This window comes from Anguilla anguilla, chromosome 2 (assembly GCF_013347855.1).
Source record: "Anguilla anguilla isolate fAngAng1 chromosome 2, fAngAng1.pri, whole genome shotgun sequence".
Lineage (NCBI taxonomy): Eukaryota > Metazoa > Chordata > Actinopteri > Anguilliformes > Anguillidae > Anguilla > Anguilla anguilla.
Window position 1 is genome coordinate 65,140,770 of NC_049202.1, and position 21,465 is coordinate 65,162,234.

General features: G+C 44.7%; 1 protein-coding gene across 3 annotated transcripts; it reads left to right on the plus strand.

The window, feature by feature from the left end:
- The first annotated feature begins 798 nt into the window (after positions 1-798).
- On the plus strand, positions 799-15,777 carry LOC118217831 (transmembrane protease serine 6). 3 transcript variants are annotated; one of them, XM_035399899.1, is made up of 18 exons: positions 799-1,309; positions 1,910-2,042; positions 2,930-3,072; positions 3,238-3,305; positions 4,386-4,564; positions 5,091-5,132; positions 6,509-6,713; positions 8,140-8,276; positions 8,635-8,747; positions 9,295-9,404; positions 9,745-9,887; positions 10,151-10,249; positions 10,638-10,751; positions 11,057-11,173; positions 12,665-12,833; positions 13,709-13,980; positions 14,324-14,460; positions 15,328-15,777. In XM_035399899.1, the coding sequence occupies exons 1-18, from the start codon at positions 1,226-1,228 to the stop codon at positions 15,487-15,489; spliced, it is 2,427 nt and encodes an 808-aa protein (XP_035255790.1). In that variant the 5' UTR covers positions 799-1,225; the 3' UTR covers positions 15,490-15,777. The 3 variants fall into 3 exon arrangements, with proteins under 3 accessions (XP_035255790.1, XP_035255809.1, XP_035255800.1); XM_035399918.1 differs by having other exon boundaries at positions 799-1,173; XM_035399909.1 differs by lacking the exon at positions 5,091-5,132.
- The last annotated feature ends 5,688 nt before the right edge of the window (positions 15,778-21,465 follow it).

A 21,465-nucleotide genomic window follows, 5' to 3' on the forward strand; every position in this document is an offset into this window, starting at 1 on the left:
ATAGCTACACACACACATGACCGCGTGCACAAACACACACATGCAAATACAAGACATGTATACACACACACACACACACACACACACACACACATAACACCACACGAATGCAATCACACATGCGATGACAGACACAAGTACACCTACACAAGAGAATGAGCAGGACGTGTGTGTATGTATTGTAACTACTTATTTAAATAAAAAAGCACAGGTTGTAGCAGATGTCTGTTTGCCCTAATATAGAGAAAGTTCTCTATATTCAAACTATATTTTCTACCAGTATAGTAGAAGACCACAAATTGTACTGGCAACCCAGACTGTTTTTTTCTTTTTTCTTTTTTAATGTAGTATTGCTATTGATCTCTAGATGGCAGTATAGAAAGAAAAAAAACAGCATCACAATTTACCAACGATAACGACATGACAATTTACAACAAATGACAATTAAGGGCTACAGAACTAAACGCCGCGCGTTTAAATAAGATGTCTTTAAAATGAAACTTCTTTGTCATTTTTTTTGAAGTGGCATAATTTGCGTAAAGTAGCCTACAGCAACTCTATATCTCTAAGCAGCCTACAACTCCATTAATTTCCCACAAGAGGCCGTTATAACTTTTATCCACCATCATGATTTTGTTAACGGGATGGAATCAATTCCAGTCATTTTACTTCGAGGCACTGTGTGGCAACCGAGATTTTCTTCCTACCTACAGTCACGAGCAGAAGGTAACCATCACGTGGGGGTACACCTGTAGGGATTTTACAGGCTTCGGTTCTTTCGTTAACGCCTTAATCCATGGTCTGTGGAAATAAGAGACAAAAATGATGCATATATGATGCATTATTTAGCTATAATTGTGCTACTTTAGGATAATCATCATCATCTTCGACAGCGCCAAGTAAAAGATCACCAACAGCAGCAATAATAATAATAATAATAATAATAATAATAATGAGTATTTTTGCGCATAAACACTGCGTTTTCAGGTTTTCTGGTTGACTTTTTCTGGCCGACACACGTTTATCGACGACGACCTTTGGATTTACAAATAAAGGGACTTTTCTCTCTCCCTTTGCACTGGATGCCGTTTCAGAGAGATGGCTGGACTTGGAATTATACACAATAAATAAACAACGATATAAAGACGGGCAACTTGGACACTTCTAATGCAGGTGCTTTTATACTGTCGGAAATGAACGCTTCGGAAGCCGCTTCTTTTAAGTTATGGCGCTAGAGAATGGCACGGAGGGGTTGAATTGCAATTATTTGCGGACTGCGCCCACTCACATGAACCAGGAAGCCAATCACGTATGTATAAAAATATATAACAAAAATAATACAAACTGACAGGAAGCGAGTATATTGGCGTTGCCGACCCGTGGGCACAGTACACTGCAGCGCAATGAACACAATTACTCGTGTTTTGGACTTGGCTGTGATTTAGCCTAGGTGATTTATGGGTTTAGTTGTGTTCACAGCATAATTTAGAGATCATTCTAAGATTGGCGCTCCATTAATCTTGGCATTACGTCCGAAAAATAACTGTTTAACAGAGGATCTAAAATTTGAAACGTTCTATTTTCTTAATTGTGTTCTTCTTATAAAATACTATTCACTGCATTATATAATTGGGTGCCCATCATAGACCATCATTTTTATATCCATCATAAACAGAGCCCTGGTTGTTCAAGAGAATAATAGGCCTGAGTCAATAGCTGAACAACAATAGCTCATCATCATTATATTTGTCAAAGTGACTGCAGTAACGTTTTAAATCATGAACTCCTGGAGCCTGCCTTGCGGAAGAATACCTGTCATAGGATACCTGACGCAATGCTGATAAGCTTGACCGGATACGGCCTCCAGGCAGCCCAGTCTTTCGGTTCTGATATGAAATTCAATTTGCAGACGGAGCAAAATGTAGCAGGCCCTCCCCATCCTGGAAAGTTGGCGGGGCTTCCAAAGAGGCGTTTGGTCGTTCCCTCCATCATTATCCTACTCGTTCTGGCAGGAAGTGGTGCTCTAATCTGGTATTTTTTAGGTAAGCAAGCACTCGAATATTGATTTCCTCGCTAGTCCTTTGTGCATTCTGTCCCATTCATACTTCTGGGTAATTTTTGGAGAAATCCAGGATCATTTGGGTCCAAAAGCAGTATCGTGCCCTTTATTTCAAGCAAAGCCATCATTTTCCATTGACTCACTACCTTCTAATATGTTCCATGGTGCCAAATGGTCTTTGTCAGAATTTGCCACATTAGAACCAGCAATGAGTCTAAAGTCCTGTCCCCTCAACATTCAACTTACAAGGGTCTGTTGCCCTGCAGGCTCAGCCATCTTTAACACTCTTCCACCTCATCTAAAATGAAGAAAGAATTTTAATTTCTTCACCACCCTGAGCAGTGTACTTGTATCTGACTATGGTAACTGGTAGTTCTGCTTCTGTGTAGGAACAGCTGAGAAGCTCTCAATGAGGAACACATTATCCAAAATTCACTTTTCCAAACAAATTTCAGATTTTGGAATTAAGCATGCTTTGTGAATTGTGACCGGATGGGCCCGTTTTCTTCTCCAGATAGGATGGCTGCTTTTCGTCTGTCATTTAATTTCCTGTAAGCAGCGATGTCCAGTCCCAGGCTCACAGATGCTGCAAAGAGCTCTGTTATGAGCTTGGTTCAGCTTGTTTTATTGGCCTGACAATGAAACATTTCTGTTGTCAAAGCATATTTCAACAAGCACTACAAGACTCTACATCACAACATATTATTATTATTATTAGTAGTAGTAGTAGTAGTAGTAGAAGTAGTAGTAGTCATGTTAGTTGTCATTTAAAATATACAAATTAAAGCAATATTCTTAAAAAGAGAAAAATTAAATAATAAATCAGAGTAACTGGGAATGTATGTGTGTCTCTCTCCGTCTGGGTCCCAGATTACAGAGTGTGGGTGCTGGAGCCCAGGGTGCAGCAGCAGTACTCTGCAATGGTGACGATCCTCAACAGAAACTTCAGCTCCCCGCTGGCCTCCCGCTCCAGCCTGGAGTTCAGAGCAGAGGCCAGGCTCCTGCAGGACATGGTGAGTCACTCCCTCGTCACAACTGGGCATCTCTCACTCTGTGGCAGATCTCACCGAGAGGTACTCATACAGTACTGCAGGTGAACACATGTTTAGGGGCCTGAGGTTACTAGGAGTTTTGGACTCTTTGAAAGCTATGTTCATCTCAGCCCTGTCTTTCCTCAGGTGAAGAAACTGGTGACATCATCTGATTTATCTCGATACTTCAACTCCACTACTGTCTTTGCATTTGGGTGAGTTAGAGCAGTTAATTTCCCATGTTTCTCCCATGTATCCCCTCACTGCATCAGTCTCCAATCCCCCTCACTGCATCAGTCTCTATCCCCCTCACTGCATCAGTCTCTATCCCCCTCACTGCACAAGTCTCTAATCCCCCTCACTGCACCAGTCTCTATCCCCCTCACTGCACAAGTCTCTAATCCCCCTCACTGCATCAGTCTCAATCCCCTCACTGCACCAGTCTCTATCTGTCAGGGTTTCGAGGGGGTTGGACCCAGGCGCAGACTGAAACACATGAAACTCAAGAGGTAAAGGAAAATAAAGACTTTACTACAAAAAAAGGCAAACACAAACAGGGAACAGAAAAGGCCACGATGGGCAAAAACACAACCTCCAAAATATCTAAGAACAGAAAACAAGAGGAACTCAAAACACGGGCAGGGCAGAACACAGGCAGGCAGAGTACACGGGCAGAACCACACACATGAAACGGAAGCAGGACAAAAGCGGGCAGGTACATAAAGTCAGAAACAAACACAAGGAACCAGCACACGAGTCAAGGGGTCAAAGAACTTAAACAGACAAGACGCAGGTGAACTCAGTACATAATCAAACGAGAGGGAAGGGATAACGAGAGGCAGGTGGGGACGATGATTAAATAACGAGACAGGTGAGAACAATGATAGAATAATTAAAACCAATAGTACAATTAACACAGGGAGGGAGAACGAACTGAAACACAAAACTGAAGTGCCGCCATCTGGCAGCCCAACAAGGACAGACAGAGACAGAAACACAGAACCATGACACTATCCCTCTCACTGCATCAGCCTCTATCCCCTTCACTGCACAAGTCTCTATCCCCTTCACTGCACAAGTCTCTATCCCCTTCACTGCATACGTTTTCCTGCCTTAACTTCACTGTCAGTTTACATTACCAGTGTGTATCAGAATTATTTAGCTTGACTGTTTTCTATTGCTTCATTTTTTTTTTACTTTTCCTGTTTGTCTTTCCTTTATTTCATCTTTCTATTACTCCATCATTTTTATTTCCCTATACGTGGCACCACTGTGACCAGTCTTTGTTTCCCCAGGGAGGGCAGCCTGGTTGCACACTTTTGGCTCATTCTGTCAGTGCCAAAGAGCCATGTTGAAAAGGTCACATTGGAGCAGATCAGCGGAAGCCTGATTAGCCGTCTTCTGGCCTACAGTACAGGGAACACAGCCAGCTATCGGGGATATCTGTTATACCTTCCCTCGTTTTCCATTACAGGTGCGTAACCATGCAACTATGGCCACTTTAGCAAACAACACTGCAAGTCTCAGATGACGCTGTTATTGCTCACTATTACATCTTTTGCATCATTCTCTCATTAACATAGGTTGTTTTCGAGATTTATTTTGTTCAGAGGTTGTTTTCGAAGTTTATTTTGTTCGGTTGGCTAGATCCTTTTAACTTCTTTTGTTTTCATAAATGGGCATGCAATGCAAATTGTCCTTGGTGTTATGTCGATAATTCGGTATATTGTGTTGCGAGTGAACTGGGCTTTCTTTTGACTGGTCACAAGAACAAGCTATTTAACAATCTGTTACTCATTCAGTAGATCTTTCTCTCTATAAGAGCAAATCCTGTTCACGTTGCATTTATATAAACTGAGCAATTAATGTTTGCTTGGTTTACCTAAAGGTACGACGCATTGCAAGAATAAACATCAAAGCCATTCAAGCCATTTCACTTTATTTGTTATTTTATTTTGTTTGTTTAGCATGTTCTTATTTAATATTTTCTTCTTTTGCAGAAAATGACCACAAAGTTATAGAGCTTTTGAAAGCTTCATTTGGTATGAGTTTCACTTTCCTCTCAGTTTTTTCTGTTTCTTTTTACTCCATAGTTATAATTTCTGTTTTCTGGTATAACTGATTGCAGATGACAAAACATTAACTCCCCCAAATTTTTATTCATGGGAACATTGTGCATAAACTCAGGTCAGTTGTACTGATGAATCCTGCATGGCATAGAGACTCCTGCAGTGGGGTACAGGCTAATCCTGCAGTGGGGTACAGGCTAATCGTTCAGTGGTGTGTAGACTAATAATTAAACCTTAAGTAGTGTATAGGCTAATCACTAGTCCTTCAGTGGATTAGTGATTAGTTTAACAAATCCTCCAGTGGACTATTCCTGCTTTAGTTTACAGACCAATCCATCCAGTCTGTGAGGAGCTCCCTTCTACTTCAGCTTCTCTCTCCTCTGTTCATATCCTGCTCGACTTCTCTGCAGCATTTAACATGGTTGCCCACTAACTCCTGCTGTCTTCACTGACTACATTTGGCATTTGCGGCACAGCTCCCAACTGGTTTAGTTAGCTTCTTACTTCGACTTCGACTGACTCCTCCCAGGTTGCATGGGGAAAGGGACTTTGGGCCTCCTGCTTGGAGAGCTCAGGTGTCCCCTAAGGCTCTTTTCTCTCCTTACCAAGTCTCTTGGCTCTGTCATCTCTTCCCATGACTTGGCTTATGCCTGTGTTGATGCACACAACTTCTTTGCTCCATTCTCCCCTCTGGATACGTGGGTCTTGGCATGCTGGTTCTTCATGAACAACATTCAGAGTATCCACCCCTTCCTCAATACCTATTATGTAGCCCAGTATGTAGCCCAAGCACTTGTCATCTCCCTCTTGAACTACTGCAGCTCCCTCTTGCACTCTGCAGATCACCCAGAATGCTGGTCTTCATTTGGTCTGTAACTTCCCCAGACTCAGCCATGTCACTCCCTTTTTCGTCTTCCTCCACTTATATCAGCTCGCATCCAATTCAAAACCTTGGTACTAACCTTGGTGCTAGCATGTCGGGCAGCTAAAGGGACAACTCTATTGTATTTTCAAAAGATCATCAGACCCCAGACCCCTACCAGATCTCTCCATTCTGCTCCATTCTACTCTGCATGCCATGCACCTCCCCCTCCCCCTCTCCCCCTTCCCTGATAGACCTGCGTACCTTTGTGTAGAGGCTAAGCACTAATCCTTCAGTTGTTTACAGGCTAATCCTACAATTCTGTGCAGATTAAACCAGCAGTGGAGTACTAATGATCGTGCAGTGGTGTTGAGACTAATCAATAATCCTTCAGTGGTTCACAGACTAATCGTGCATTGGTGTATTGTACCTTGTATTAGAACATTGGCATGCTTCTCAATGACCATACTCCTTCACCCTCTCAAAGACTGTTACAGGTACCATGCTGTGACGTCCAGTTCCCCTGTGGCCCTCAGGGGCCCAAACACCCAGCAGTCTTCCTGTATCTGGCACCTGAAGGCCCCACTGGGATCCCAACTGGAGCTGAAGATGGAGTGGCTGCTGCCAGAGTGCCGAGACCGCCTGGCAGTGTATGACTCCGTAGTCCCAACAGATTCCCACCTCATAACCTCGTGAGTGTTCCATTTCTACTGTTCTGCATCATGACCTCCTGAGCGTTCCATTTCTACTGTTCCATCTCATAACCTCATGAATGTTCCATTTCTACTGTTCCGCCTCATAACCTTCAGAGTATTCCATTTCTACTATTCCGTGTCATAACCTCCTGAGTGTACCATTTCTACTGTTCCACCTCATAACCTTGTGAGTGTGCAATTTCTACTGTTCCGCCTCATAACATTGCGAGTGTCACCATACTGCACACGTATCACAGCCTTGTCAGTGTCCCCAGAGTGCACACATATCATAACCTTCATGAATGACCCGATGCGGTGCACATATTATTACCTTGTGAATATCCCCATACTGCATACACATCATAACCTTGTGAATGTCCTCAAATTGCTCTCTGTCTCTCTGTCTCATGCGTTGTCAGCATACTCCCTGGCAATTTACAGTTCCTAAGTGCCTCCTGTCTGACACCCTGTTGAATAACTTTGGAATTCCAGCCTTTTTGTGTGCTGCTTGAGCAGTAGTTCCTTCTAACAGGTGGCTGGTTTTACTGATACTAGTATGTAGATAGGGGGGCACATTGTGCTCTGAAGAATAACAGCCTCGGAAACACCTGAAATATCACAGCGCCCACGGATGTGAAAGCAGCTCATCTTCATGGGATAATACCTTCAAACAGGAACCAAAAGCTATTGTCTGTGACATGTGCGTCAGCATGCGCTGTCTGAACTATTAGAATATGAAGATCTACCGCCTCATTTGGTACGCGAAACCACCAGCTAGTACTGTAATGACTGACTACACATTCTGCACGGTGTGTGGATGCTACCAAGGTTCCACAAAACCTTTAAAGAGGCTTCAAAGTTCGCGCTCTTTACGTAACTGAAACTGTCCTGATTTCATATGGGTTACTTTTTAAGGATGTTTCAAAATCAGTTATACATCCAATGTATCCCTCAAGAGTTGATTGCTTTATCCTCTGACAATTTATTATGCAGTCTGTCCTAACTAGTTAAAACCCGTTTTACATTACAGTGGTGATAGAGTACATTTTACAGTGATAAAGTACGTGGATACTCTGTAAGGGTTTCATTAAGTAATAAACTCTTGAAATTTTATTGTCTTGTCATCTTTCTCACCATTATTTTCTCTGCTTGGTAGTTCAGCTCAGTTCACTTTTCTCATTTTCACCATCAGCCGTTAGTCTAAATTACAGCGAAAGGTGGAGATTCTGCACAGGATCATTACCTCATAATCCAGCTGTGTGTCACATCCAGGGACAGTAGAGAAGTCTGGGCCTCTCTGTTCAGTGGCACTGCGCAACTTGGAACATCTACGACCCACTTTTAACCCTACACGTGCTTTCTCTCTGTTTCTTTCTCTCACTATCTGTCTCTCTCTCTCTCTCTCTCTCCGTCTTTCTCCTAGTCTGTATGGGTGCAGTAGACATGAGCAGGTGGTGAGGATGCTCTCGTCAGGGGAGTGGATGACAGTGCTGTGGAAGCAGGGCCTGTACAACTACAAGGACCCGTTCTCCCTCTCCGCCCAGGCCTGGCCCTCTCACGGTAAGACCCTTGGACTGGCTCGTGGTTAACCTTAGAAATGCAGCGCTGCCTGTTATTCATACGTTTTGTTCTGAGATTCTGAGATTGGTCTCTCACATTTAATGTCTATAGTTTATCTGAATTTATAAAACCCATTGGGGCAAGAACTGTGGATGGGGGCTTTGCCATCCTGAGAAACCTTTCTCTGCAGAAAAATTTGAGATGGGGTGAAGATGACAACTCAGTATCATTAAGGTCATTATTCACTGATGAAAACTTCACTATGGGACACTGCTTTTGTTCAATTTATGTACAGGGAACGGTGTTGGCGATCATATTGTTAGGTCCTTATTCCCCCCCCCCCCTCTCTTTCTCACAGTGTGCTCGTCCGTTTTCGACCTGCAGCCAGTCCTGGGGGTCCAGGGCAGCTTCCACACTCCCTTCTACCCCAGTTACTACCCTCCTGACACAAACTGCTCCTGGCACTTCAATGTAAGCTTTCAATCGTATCACCTATCTGCACAGATATATAGCCATGCATTCCACTGTTAACTTACTAAACTCAGGAAAGAGTTGGGAGTTGAACCGAGCAACAGTCTGTGTCCTCATCTTTGAGCAAGGAATTAATTCAGTAATACAAACATGCAAATGGTTCAGTGGATGACTAATATGAATGTAGCATATTGGGCGGAAGCAGAAATCTGCAGCACTTACAGTATATTCATTACCAGAATGGAATATATTATATTTATATTACAACTTGGCTTGGGCTAAGACAGCTGTGCTTTGTGACATGACAGAAATGACATCTGCCATTGTCTGTCTGTCTACAATTTACAACTTGGTATTCAGCAGAAGCACTTGTCCAGAGTGACTTAGTACAGCATCAGGTTAGAACATTCAACGCTGGCAGAGTCAGTGATTAACCTCAACGTGCCATGAAAGCAGTAAGCGCATTGACTGACAGTAAGGTAAGTGCACTGACAGTAAGATACGGTGTGTCTCTGTCTGTCTCTCTGTCTGCCTGCCTGTGCTCCAGGTGCCCTCCACGGAATATGGACTGATGCTGGAGTTTGAAGGTTATGAGCTGAGCAGGGCCAACTACAACCAGGCCTGTACGCAGGGCCAGTGGGTGATACAGAACCGCAGGTGGGCGGGCCCAGGTTCCAGACAGCTGCAGCTGGACTGAGACTCTGCTGCCTGAGATTCTGCGTAGTCTGGCACATTGTTCATGCTGCTTTGTCAGTGCTGCATTGTCTGCCGGTTTGGATTGAGCAGTGAACAACAAAAAAAAAAGCTGCCAGCTTCTAGAGCTTTGAGTTTGTGTTTGTCTCTGTGTTTTGCGTAATAAGCTCACAACCACAGTCTCCAGCTGTAATTTTATTGTTAGCCTATAGCAAGCCTTATTATTTACAAATAAATGTACGTTTTATTGATTTTTTTTTTCTTTCCATTTGACTTCCCAGCATCCCTCTTGTCTTTTCCCTAGGCTTTGTGGGACTCGGAACGTCCAGCCATATGCCGAGCGCCTCTACTTCCTGTCCAACTCCACCAGCGTTACCATGACATCAGAGGTGTCCCTCACAGGCCCTGGGCTTCAGGTCCACTTCAGCCTCTTCAACCAATCAGATCGTGAGTCTACCCTCCCTCATTAGGCCAGTCTCAACCTTCAACCAATCAGATCATGAGTCCACCCTTTCCTCATTAGGCCACAATTTCAACCTTCAACCAATCAGATCATCAGTCCACCCTTCCTCCTCTAGTCAGTCTCACTGCTTAACCAATCAGAGTGTGAGTCTGCCCTCCCTCCTTTGCCTTGGCCTTGGTACACACGTGTGACTTGCCCACTGAGTCGAATAGGAGTAAAATTTGGCTGCTCCTGTTCTGTGTTTCAGCCTGTCCCAGACAGTTCCTCTGCACTGTCAACGGGCTGTGCGTCCCAGCGTGTGATGGTATCAAGGACTGCCCCAACGGCTTGGACGAGAGGAACTGCGGTAAGATGGAGGCCGCTCATAAAGAGAAGCAGGTTTTATATAGTTATCTCTACAGACGTGACAGGCACATATCTCACCTGAGTTCCCTGGCTTCATCCTCATATACATCTCCATGGTGAATCAGGCTTCTCTGAGATCACTGCGTTGCAGTGGTATCTGTGAATTATTACTTTGGTATCTACAGGCTTTCCATTCCTTTGCTTTTTCAGGTGGGTGTGCAGCACTGATGATTAAGCCCATGTATGTAGTGGTATCAGAGCCACAGAACCATGTCTTGAGGTGCCAGAAAAAACAATGAGTGATTTTAGCCATTTAGACTGGTGCGTGTCATTAGTGTCCAAGTGTCTCTAGCTAGCGGTTACAGACGGTATATGGCTCTGTTTCACAGTGTGTGTTGCCCAGTACCAGTGTCCAGAGGACAGCCAGTGTGTGGACTATTTCAAAGTGTGCGATCACCATGCGGACTGTGAGCAGGGCATGGATGAGGAGAACTGCACTGAAGGTACCTCGACCCCAACCCAGCCTCTGCAATGGGCATTCCACATGGTGTCCACGATTAGCTGTGCACAGTGACTTTCATTTAGAATGAACTGAAAGCATTGACACTAACATGATGCATTCCTATTGCTTGTGTGTTTGTTTATGTGCGTATGCATGCTTTTATGTGTGTGTGTGCGTGTGTGTGTGTGTTTGTGTGTGTGCACGTGTGTGTGCATGTGTGTGTGTGTGTGCGTGTGTGTGTGTGTGTGTGTGTGTGCTTGTGTGCGTGTGTGTGGGTGTGTGTGTGTGTGCCTTGTATTTGCCCAGGTGTGGAGTGCACTGAGATGACCTACGTCTGTGCTGACGGGACTTGCATCAAGAAGCCAAATCCAGAGTGTGACCTCGTCACCGACTGCCCTGACGCGTCTGACGAGAAGCAATGCAGTGAGTCACTAAAACAGCTGTGTTCAGTACCCCAGAACTGCACTCACACCTCACTGAGTTACAGCATGCCACCTAGTGTTAGAATCCACAGCTGTGTTCAGTACCCCAAAACTGCACTCACCCCTCACTGAGTTACAGCATGTCAACTAGTGTTAGAATCAACAGCTGTCTTCAGTACCCCAACACTGCACTCACACCTCACTGAGTTACAGCATGTCAGCTAGTGTTAGCATCCACAGCTGTGTTCAGTACCCCAGATCTGCACTCACCCCTCACTGAGTTACAGCATGTCAGCTAGTGTTAGCATCCACAGCTTTGTTCAGTACCCCAAAACTGCACCTACACACTGCCCAGAACTGTGAGAATGAACTTTTCATAACAGAATTTAATTTTCTGTGATATAAAACAAACATAATGTTGACATTGAAAGTGACAAACAATTTAATCAACTGACATTATTACTGGTGCACATTAATCATCTCCAGCTGTGCTCACCTAATGCAGTGCTGTGCGCTGAGGTGCAGAACATTATGTAGCTGTATGAGGAAGTCAGATCTGACTGGGCTTACAGGGATATGCTGCAGTAGAGCACAGTGCAGGACTTATTGGGGCTGTTCTCAGGAGGACACAAGGCTTCCAGGGATATGCCTAAAAACACTGAGAGAGAGGTCAGTGTGTATGACGTCAGTAAATGAGAAAGAGGGACCAAGTGTCTGATGTCAGTAAATGAGAGAGAGTACAGAGGAATCAGTGTGTGCTGTGAGTAACAGAGAGAGGGAAGGGTCAGTGTATGGTGTCAGTAGATGAGAGAGAGTACAGAGGGATCAGTGTGTGCTGTGAGTAACAGAGAGAGGGAAGGGTCAGTGTATGGTGTTGGTAAATGAGAGAGAGTACAGAGGGATTGTGTGTGCTGTCAATAACAGAGAGAGGGAAGGGTCAGTGTATGGTGTCAGTAAATGAGAGAGAGTACAAAGGGATCAGTGTGTGTTGTCAGTAACAGAGAGAGGGAAGGGTCAGTGTATGGTGTTGGTAAATGAGAGAGAGTACAGAGGGATTGTGTGTGCTGTCAATAACAGAGAGAGGGAAGGGTCAGTGTATGGTGTCAGTAAATGAGAGAGAGTACGAAGGGATCAGTGTGTGTTGTCAGTAACAGAGAGATAAGGGTCAGTGTATGGTGTCAGTAAATGAGAGAGACAGAATACAGAGGGATCAGTGTGTGCTGTCAGTTACAGAGAGAGGGAAGGGTCAGTGTATGGTGTCAGTAGATGAGAGAGACAGAATACAGAGGGATCAGTGTGTGCTGTCAGTAACAGAGAGAGAAGGGTCAGTGTATGGTGTCAGTAAATGAGAGAGACAGAATACAGAGGGATCAGTGTGTGCTGTCAGTAACAGAGAGAGAAGGGTCAGTGTATGGTGTCAGTAAATTAGAGAGTACAGGGGGGTCAGTGTGTGCTGTCAGTAGCTGAGAGCAGTGTGTGCTCTGTCCCTCAGACTGTGGGCTGCGTCAGTTCTCCAGCCGTATTGTGGGCGGGCTGGACGCCTCCGAGGGGGAGTGGCCGTGGCAGGCCAGCCTGCAGGTCAGCGGTCGGCACATCTGCGGAGGGGCGCTCATCTCCAGCCAGTGGTTGATCTCGGCGGCTCACTGTTTCTATGACGACCGGTAAGGAGGCTGCCCCCCCTGCCCCCCCGCGCGCGCGGTCCCGCGGCTGCCTGGCAGCTGCTGTATCAGTCAGCGCCAGAGGCTCTGAGTGAGAGAACAGGATCTCCCACCAGGAGGCGCGGATCCCCGCTCTCATACAGCTCTGTCCTCTCAGGTGCCGTCTATGTGTAACAGCCAGACGTCCCACCAGGGCACCTCTCCCTTCACAAAGCACAGCTGCTCACACACTGTCTCTGTGCCATTGTTTCTGACTGGAAAAAAAACTCTTATTGGCATCACGTCTCTGAGGTCTCAGCGCGGGCCCTGGACATGAGCTCTGTTAGTAGAAGGAGGGTCGGACATAAATGGAAATTAGGTAATAAGGTAAATTCCGTACAGACATTTGGAAGAATTGTTTTCACGCATAGAGTAGTCAATGTGTGGAGTAGCCTGCCAGGTCACGTAGCAGAGGCAGAAACTCTGGGGATTTTCAAGACCAGGCTTGATACTGTGCTAGACACTGTCTAGTTTGTTGGTAATCAGAGCACTAGGTACACTTTAGTCAGGTAAATGGCAAGCATTGGTGGGCTGAATGGCCTGTTCTTGTCATTATGTCATGTCATGTTATGTTTTATGTCATCTCATTTCATGTTATGTTATGTTATGTTGTGTTGTGTTGTGTTGTGTTGTGTTGTGTTGTGTTGTGTTGTGTTGTGTTGTGTTGTGTTGTGTTGTGTTATGCTATGCTATGCTATGCTATGCTATGTTACAAACAGTACTGGGGTCACAGCATTCAGAAAGCAGAGGGAAATAAAGCTTCTCTGCTGCGCTCTGGGTTCTGAGTTTGAGCTCGATCCCTTAGACGTTGCGTCAGGATTCCCACCCTGTCTCCCCAGGCTCTTCTCTCCCAAGCTGTGGACCGTCTACCTGGGCAAGCTGTGGCTGAACCGCACCAGCCAGACGGAGGAGGCCATCAGGGTGGCGGAGATCCACATGCACCCTTACTACGACGACGACACCCACGACTACGACCTGGTGCTGCTCAGGCTGGAGCGGCCCGTCTCGGCCGGGACCCTGGCCCAGCCCGCCTGTCTCCCGTCCCCCACCCACCTGCTGGAGCCCGGGCTGCTGTGCTGGGTGACGGGCTGGGGGGCGCTGAAGGAGGGGGGTAAGAGGGCTCCGGGTCTCGGTCAGGATGGGCGGGGGTTTGCGATTCCGTCCGTGGCAGAAACAAGAGACACCTGACGAGGCGCGGGCCTTCGTAGAGAAGAAACAAATTTTAAACGTCGTACGCACTTGGCAAATTCAGAACTACAAAACAAAAAAATTTTTAGTGTGCTAAATACAGAAAGTGCGGTAGCAAATGTACACATTTTAAACAGAGTTCATAAGCAAATGTGTCAGACACTCACAGGGGACATCAGAGCGTTTTTTTAAATCCTGTAATGTGCGTAACCCCAGCAGCCGGGGTGTTGGGTGTCTGATCCGTTAACCTCGCGTCTCCCACTCAGGCTCCAGCAGCAACGTCCTGCAGAAAGTGACTGTGCCGCTCATCAGCGAGGACGTCTGCAACAGGTCCTACGGCTACAGGATCACTCCCAGAATGCTGTGCGCCGGCTTTCACGACGGGGGTAAAGACGCGTGCCAGGTGAGGGGGGGGTTTGGCAGGCCGATCCATCTCTGTCCGAGCGTTTGGGAGAACCTTCCTGGGTCCACTGAAATGGAGGATATTTTTTGTAATGTGGCGTATTGTAGTATAATGTCAGTATGAGCCATGTTTCTCCTTCGGTTGCTCATTGCTGTGCACAGTCGCAGTGATGCAGTGCTGAAACTCTGACTTTATAAATAAAGTTTGATTGATTGATTGATTGATTGACATGTACAAAAAAAAACACATTTACGCTGCAGTAAAAAATTCAATAGAAAGAGTACATTGTTCAGTAAAATTCCTTTTGTGTTGGTCTACAGCCATAAGCTCACTTTGGTCTATAACATATTGGATTCATTACAAAAGTAACATTTACAATATTTACATTTATGTCTGCACAATTTGTTTTTAGAGAAGCTTGCATGATTGTGTGTGTGAGCTTACAACAGTAGCTACTGCAAAACAGACATCTCAAAACTCAGGCATCCTTGTGTTAATCATGGTTTTGGCAGTAGTTTTCTGTTTCTGTTGAGTACTACAGACAGGGAGTGCTCCATTAAAAGTTGAATTGGTCTCATGAGCCAGGTTTTATTACTTTTCCAATATACATTTTCAGCACTATAAATGAGGTAGGATTCTAGTTGTAGCACTTGCTGTCTTCATGTGTAGTTTCCTGTGGCTCCATAGATTAACTTGAATTTGTTCTGCTGTGCGTGCGTTAGTGTGTTTGTGTGTTTGCATGCATGCGTGTGTGTGTGCGTGCGTGTGTGTGTGTGTCTGTCTGTCTGTCCTGCTGCACCCCTCACTCCTCTGACTTCCTGCATCAGTCTCACTCTGTGCATGTCTGTCCGTGTCTCTGTGTTCCAGGGGGACTCGGGGGGGCCCCTGGTGTGTCAGGAGGCCTCTGGTCGCTGGTTCCTGGCGGGCGTGGTCAGCTGGGGCATAGGCTGCGGCCGGCCCAACTACTACGGGGTGTACACCCGCATCACCAAACTGACCGGCTGGATCCAGGAACGCACCTCCTCCTGAGGGTGGGGTGGGAGCGCCACTGTGCTCCCCAGCCCAGGCCCAGGGGGGCTGTCCTGTGTGGAGGCTGCAGGAGAGCAGCTCTCTGAGCCCAGGCTGCTTCTCCCCTTAGTGACTAATCATGCTGCTGTGTACAGGGCTGTGTGGATCCCTGGCTGATGTATGCACATAAACACACACACAGGTGCACACACACACACACACACACACTCACACACGTTTGTATTGCTATACTTGTGACGACTTCCCATTGACTTACATTCATTCCGTAACCTCTAACCCTAACCCTAACCCTAACCCCAACCACTACACAGCCTAACCTTACCCCTAACCTTAACCTAATTGTAACCCTAACCTTAACCCTAAGTCCTAACTCTAAAACAGCCTCTTGAACTTGTGGGGACCAGCAAAAGGTCCCCATCTTGCGTAGTTTTCCTCATCTTTCTATCCTTGTGGGGACATTTGGTTCTCACAAAGATAATAAAACATGCCCACACATACACACATACCCACACACACACTCACGCACTCACACACGCACACAGACACACACACACACAGGTGCAGGTGTGACAGTTAGTAACACCAGCTGCTTGATGCTGAATAAAACCTAAATGACTTTAAATAACTGCAGTTTCCACCCACAGCTTTTCTCATTTTCTGAGAAAAGAAACTGATGTGTTGGTGAAATTACCTCTTTCTGATTTTTTCTTCACCCAACTCTCATGAAACACATCATAAATTTAAAAAACATTTTTAATGTATTTTTTTAGATGGGTCTCAACTCGGTTATTATCCCATTTGTACAGTTTTAAAATGTGATTCCAATAATTTAATTCTGGGCTAGACTGTTAGACAGGCAGACTGGGGGTACCATCTGGAAAAAATAAAATGAAATCAGACTGTTTCTTGGAAGGTCCCTGAGAATGTACTTAAATAAGCAAATGTTAATGTCGACTGTAATACAACCTGAACCACTCAATAAAATATTTACTTTAAAAATGCTTTTGTGTTTTTAATATGAAGAACATTTAAGGAAAGGAAAGGACTAAACAATATAATATGAGCATTGAGTAGATTATGGGGGCAAATTGATTTATTTTTTTCACTTGGCATCAGCTGTGACCACAGAAAGAAGCAAAACTACACCATTGAACAGGCTGCAACTCCAGACCAAGAGCAAAAATGGGTTTATGTCAGCTAACCAAAGATGAGAGTAAAGATCTGAAGCCCGTCAGTCTGAACAGCGTGTCAGTGACCCACTCTAACCTGGACTTATCAGCTTCAGACTTACTGGCGCTGCTGAGTAAACACACATAAGGAGTTTGCCAGTGAGTTTTAATGGAAATACTGCCACCATGTGGAATCTCTTATAATAGCAATAGATTTGGCAAGTAATTCTACTTGTCTGTGGTAATTATAAAAATAATAATAATGGCAATGAAAAGTTCATGATATAACTTTAAAAATTTATTTAGAATTATAATTCAGTGACAGTGAATGTGATTAAGTAAATGTTGCATTTTGGTTTATTTTTTATTTGATGATTTTCTTAATCATAAAATGTCCATGATTCCGACAATATTCAAGTATGCTTCTACTAATGAGCTTTAATGGCTTCATAAAATATGATTTGATGCAAAAATATGAAGGAAACCTCACTTTCTTGATGAAGTAGAAAGTGTATTTTGGATGAAGGAACACCCTCCCTGTGTTTTGTATGAAGGGGAAAACTCCATGTGTTTTGGATTGAGGGGGAACCTCCCTGTGTGTTGGATGAAGAGGAAATCTCCCTGTGTTTTGGATGTAGGGAAAACCTCCCTGTATTTTGGATGAAGGGGATAACTCCATGTGTTTCAGATTAAAGGGAAACCTCCCAGTGTTTTGGATGAAGGGGAAACCTCCATGTGTTTTGGATGAAGGAGAAACATCCCTGTGATTTGGATGAAGGGGAAACATCTCTGTGTTTTAGATGAAGGGGAAACCTCCCCACATTGGGAGTGAGGGGGAAACCTCCCTGTGTTTTGGATGAAGGAGAAACATCCCTGTGTTTGGATGAAGGGGAAATTACCCTGCATTTTCGATGAAGGGGAGACCTCCCATTGTTTTGGATAAATGGGAAACCTCCCTGTGTTTTGGATGATGGGGACGTCTTCCTGTATTGTGAATAAAGGGGAAACCTCCCTGTGTTTTGAATGAAGGGGAAACTGTCATGTGTTTTGGATGAAGGGGAAAACTCCATGTGTTTTGGATTAAAGAGAAACCTCCCTGTGTTTTAGATGAAGGGGAAACCTCCCCACATTGGGGATGAAGGGGAAACCGCCCTGTGTTTTGGATGAAGGAGAAATATCCCTGTATTTAGATTAAGAGGAAATCACCATGCATTGTGGATGAGGGGAAACCTCCCATTGTTTTGGATGAATGGGAAACCTCCCTGTGTTTTGGATGAAGAGGAAAACTCCATGTATTGTGAATGAAGGGAAAATCTCCCTGTGTTTTGAATGAAGGGAACATCGCCATGTGTTTTGGATGAAATGGAAACCTCCCTGTGTTTTGGATGAAGGGAAATCTCCCTGTGTTTTAGATGAAGGGAAAACCACCCTGTGTTTTGGAGGAAGGGGAAACCTTCCTGTGTTTTGGATGAAGGGAAACCTCCCCACATTGTGGATGATGGGGAAACCTCTCTGTGTTTTGAATGAAGGGGAAATCTCTCTATGTTTTGGATGAAGGGAAACCTCCCCACATTTTGGATGAAGGGGAAATCTCCCTGTTTTTTGGATGAAGGGGAAACCTCCCTGTGTTTTGGATGAAGGGGAAACCTCCCTGTGTTTTGAATGAAGGGGAAACCTCCCTGTGTTTTGGATGAACGACTTGTGTTTATGTGGCACCTGCAGCTCCAGCTGCGGCTGGAAGCCCCAGAGGCTGCGGGCTGTTTGTGCAGCAGTTGGCACCCGCCCTCTAAGTCAGGCTGATCGCCGCTTTCTCCTGCCGGCTCTTGCCGTGCATAAACACGTTAATTGGTCTCCCCTGAGTTCCCCCTTCTTGCTGTGCAGTCTTATTTGTGGAAGGCTTCGGGTAACACAAATACCCTCAGCAGGCAACCAGCTGACTTTCGTTTAACATGCGGAAAATTACCTGAATTTTGAGGTCTGCAATTAGGTGAGCTAACCAAGCCAGTTAATGTCAATGATTGTTGATATTTAATGGATAACTGGAGTTACCTTTCTTCCTATTAGGATATAATGTCAGATCCAGCACCTATAGAGCCATAAACACGTCATTATTGTACGCGCACCAAATCAACACGCCCTTGCTAATCCTGAACCCTCAGCCATTGCCACAGTCGCATTCTCAGTGCACTCTTAAAAAACAGAGCAATAGCTTAACTCAAAGAGTTATCTGGAATAGCACAAAGCACGTGCGTAATCTGCTTCCAAACAAAAAGAAATCTTCATTTAGAGGGCCAAACGTTCGGGGGGGAAAAGGGTCTATATCTGATTGATACTTGAAGTCAATGAGGGAATGGTTACATCGTGGCCCAAAATGATTGCAATCAAAAAGGGGGAGCGCTCCTCTCTTGATCAATGCCGTCCTGTTGCACTTCCATGTAGAGCCGGCAGCTGTTGCCCATTAGGATAGCATGGGTCCGGCGCGTTACCATACAAAACCAAGGCAGCCGCACGCCCCCGGATCGCCACGCACATCTGGGGGACATTGCCTGAAACAAGCTGAGAAAACATCGATTGTTCCCGCTTTCACCAAGGACGCTGACGCTCCGCGCTCGCACGTTTTCACGCTTTGACACGGGTCTCACACGCACCCCCCGAGACCTCACAACGAGGCCCCGGCGATTCACGCACCCCTGTCGGGTGCACAGAGGCACCATGTGGGGGCCATTAGCATTCTCTTCCAAAGTAAAAAAAGAGGCATGTTTCTATCTGACATTTTGACTATTTCAGATGAATTTAATGAATTCATTTTGCAATTGGGAAGCATAAAAAATACTGGTAACAACAGACAACTTAACAGAAGTTTTGTATTTCTACATATATTATCAGGAAAAATCATTCTAATCACGTTTAATTTAAGCTGCCCAGAAAGCTGGAGGACATTCACTATGATTGTTTGGCTTTATTCGATTTAAGCCCAGGAAAATAACTTCAAAACTGATCTGCTGTCCTCTGCATCGTAATCCCTTTGGTTGATGAGGACGAGTTGAGACCTTTCCTAAAATGTCCGAAGAACTTAATTAAGTCAGAGCTCAAGTGCTCTGAATTTTAACTCTCTTGGCTTCCCTATAATCAAATATTTAGGCAAAAAAAAAGGAAAAAGTAAAAAGAAATATGGAAGGCCTCTATGATTCAGCTTTTTCGATTTTCACCCAAGCTGGCATGCAACGCACATCTTATTAAACATACAGAAAAGCTTTGTGATTACTGATAACCGAGCGGCCGGCTTCAGAGAAACAGAAGACATTTCCATTTTGCGCTGTTAAGCATGTCAGAGACTCTTTAAGGAAAACAACAGATGCGTGAGCCACTGGTGGAGACTGAGGCTTGAATAAATTTCTGTTTTGATTACATGCGGTGAGAGCGCCTTCATAAGCAAGCTTTGCTGGAGGAATTTTCTGCTCTCATTGGTTCAGCTTTTATTAATACCACAGAGCCACTCTGATACCGTGTGCTTTAGGGAAAAACCTATTGTTTTATTTTTAACAGATAAACCTAAATTAATTTCCTCTTCATTGATGTACCTAATAGACTTCAACCAGAAGGTCTGTTTGTTGCGTTGTAAAAGATGCCTCTGGCTGTACTGTGAGAAATTAAGATTCTTTATGATTAAGTATGCATTAACCTTTAAGATTCAAATGTAAGCTTTTTAAGGAACACTGCCTCAGTGTGTGATTAATATGTGCAGCGGAACACCTTCATTATCCAGTAATTATGGATTTTCTTTTCAGAATGCGGCCTGAGTTCAACTTTCCAGGAGCTGTGCGTGATTAATGGCAATTATTATTTTTGAAGCATAGGAGGAGAACTCTCCTCTGTGTATTTTAAGGCCTTCGAGCAGTGTAATTTCACAAATAATGAGGCTAATTTGTCACAAATTAAGAACTCTAAAGTAGCCAACGCTGTGTCTAAGGAGCCTGTTCAGCCATAGCCTTGGCGGAGGGACAGGCTGGTGTAATTACAATCAGCGATTCTGTTCTCTACCGGTTGGCTGCGTGAGGTGAGGCTGAAGGCCAGGTGGGTTTGATATTCCCTAACTCCAGAAAGAGAGGCAAGGCAGACTGCTGAGATTTGGGGCTTGTCTTGGATCAAAACTACAATGGAGAGGAACTGAATGGATGTCAAGGTCAATCTCCAGCTGACCGCTGTGTGTTTATACAGATCAGTAACGGGAGGAAAGAAGTGGATGTGGGAGCTCAAACTGGAACTAGAGCTCACTTTTTTCTCTTTCTCTCACTCACACACACACACACACATATACACACATACTTTATACAACTGGAGAGAGGGAGGGGGGAGGAGAGGGAGATGGGGAAGGATGGCTCCATCTGGAATAAAGATTACAGTATAAGGGGATTAAAGATTCATTCAAATGTATGTTCATGGGAAATTTCCATGATGCCAGATGAATTTGTTTCAAAAAATGGATTTAGAATACATGTGAGTGTGTTACCCATTTGATTTTGAGCTATCGTCAGAGTCAACTTCATATGTATTTCACAACACTTTCCTGTAAAAATAAATATTACACACACTGCACTAAAGACAAAAGTCAGAGAATGGAGTACTAACTTAATCTATTAAGCAGGGAGGTTTTGAGCAGTCAGGAGGCCTACAGACTTTCACATAATCTTCCATCCCTTTAACAGCTAAACAAGCTATTTAACAGCTATTAACTGAGCACACCTAAAGGCCAGAGGTTATGCTTTCTAAGAAAGTGCACCCTCCACAATCCCAGTGTTGACACAAG

What these genes read in the sequence shown, in the direction of transcription:
- LOC118217831 (XM_035399899.1), top strand. Translation starts at nt 1,226, where the DNA reads ATGGCGCTAGAGAATGGCACGGAGGGGTTGAATTGCAATTATTTGCGG. An exon ending in ACTGCTCCTGGCACTTCAAT is followed by an intron (nt 8,748 to 9,294) that starts GTAAGCTTTCAA and finishes CCTGTGCTCCAG; the next exon opens with GTGCCCTCCACGGAATATGG. An exon ending in TGGGTGATACAGAACCGCAG is followed by an intron (nt 9,405 to 9,744) that starts GTGGGCGGGCCC and finishes TCTTTTCCCTAG; the next exon opens with GCTTTGTGGGACTCGGAACG.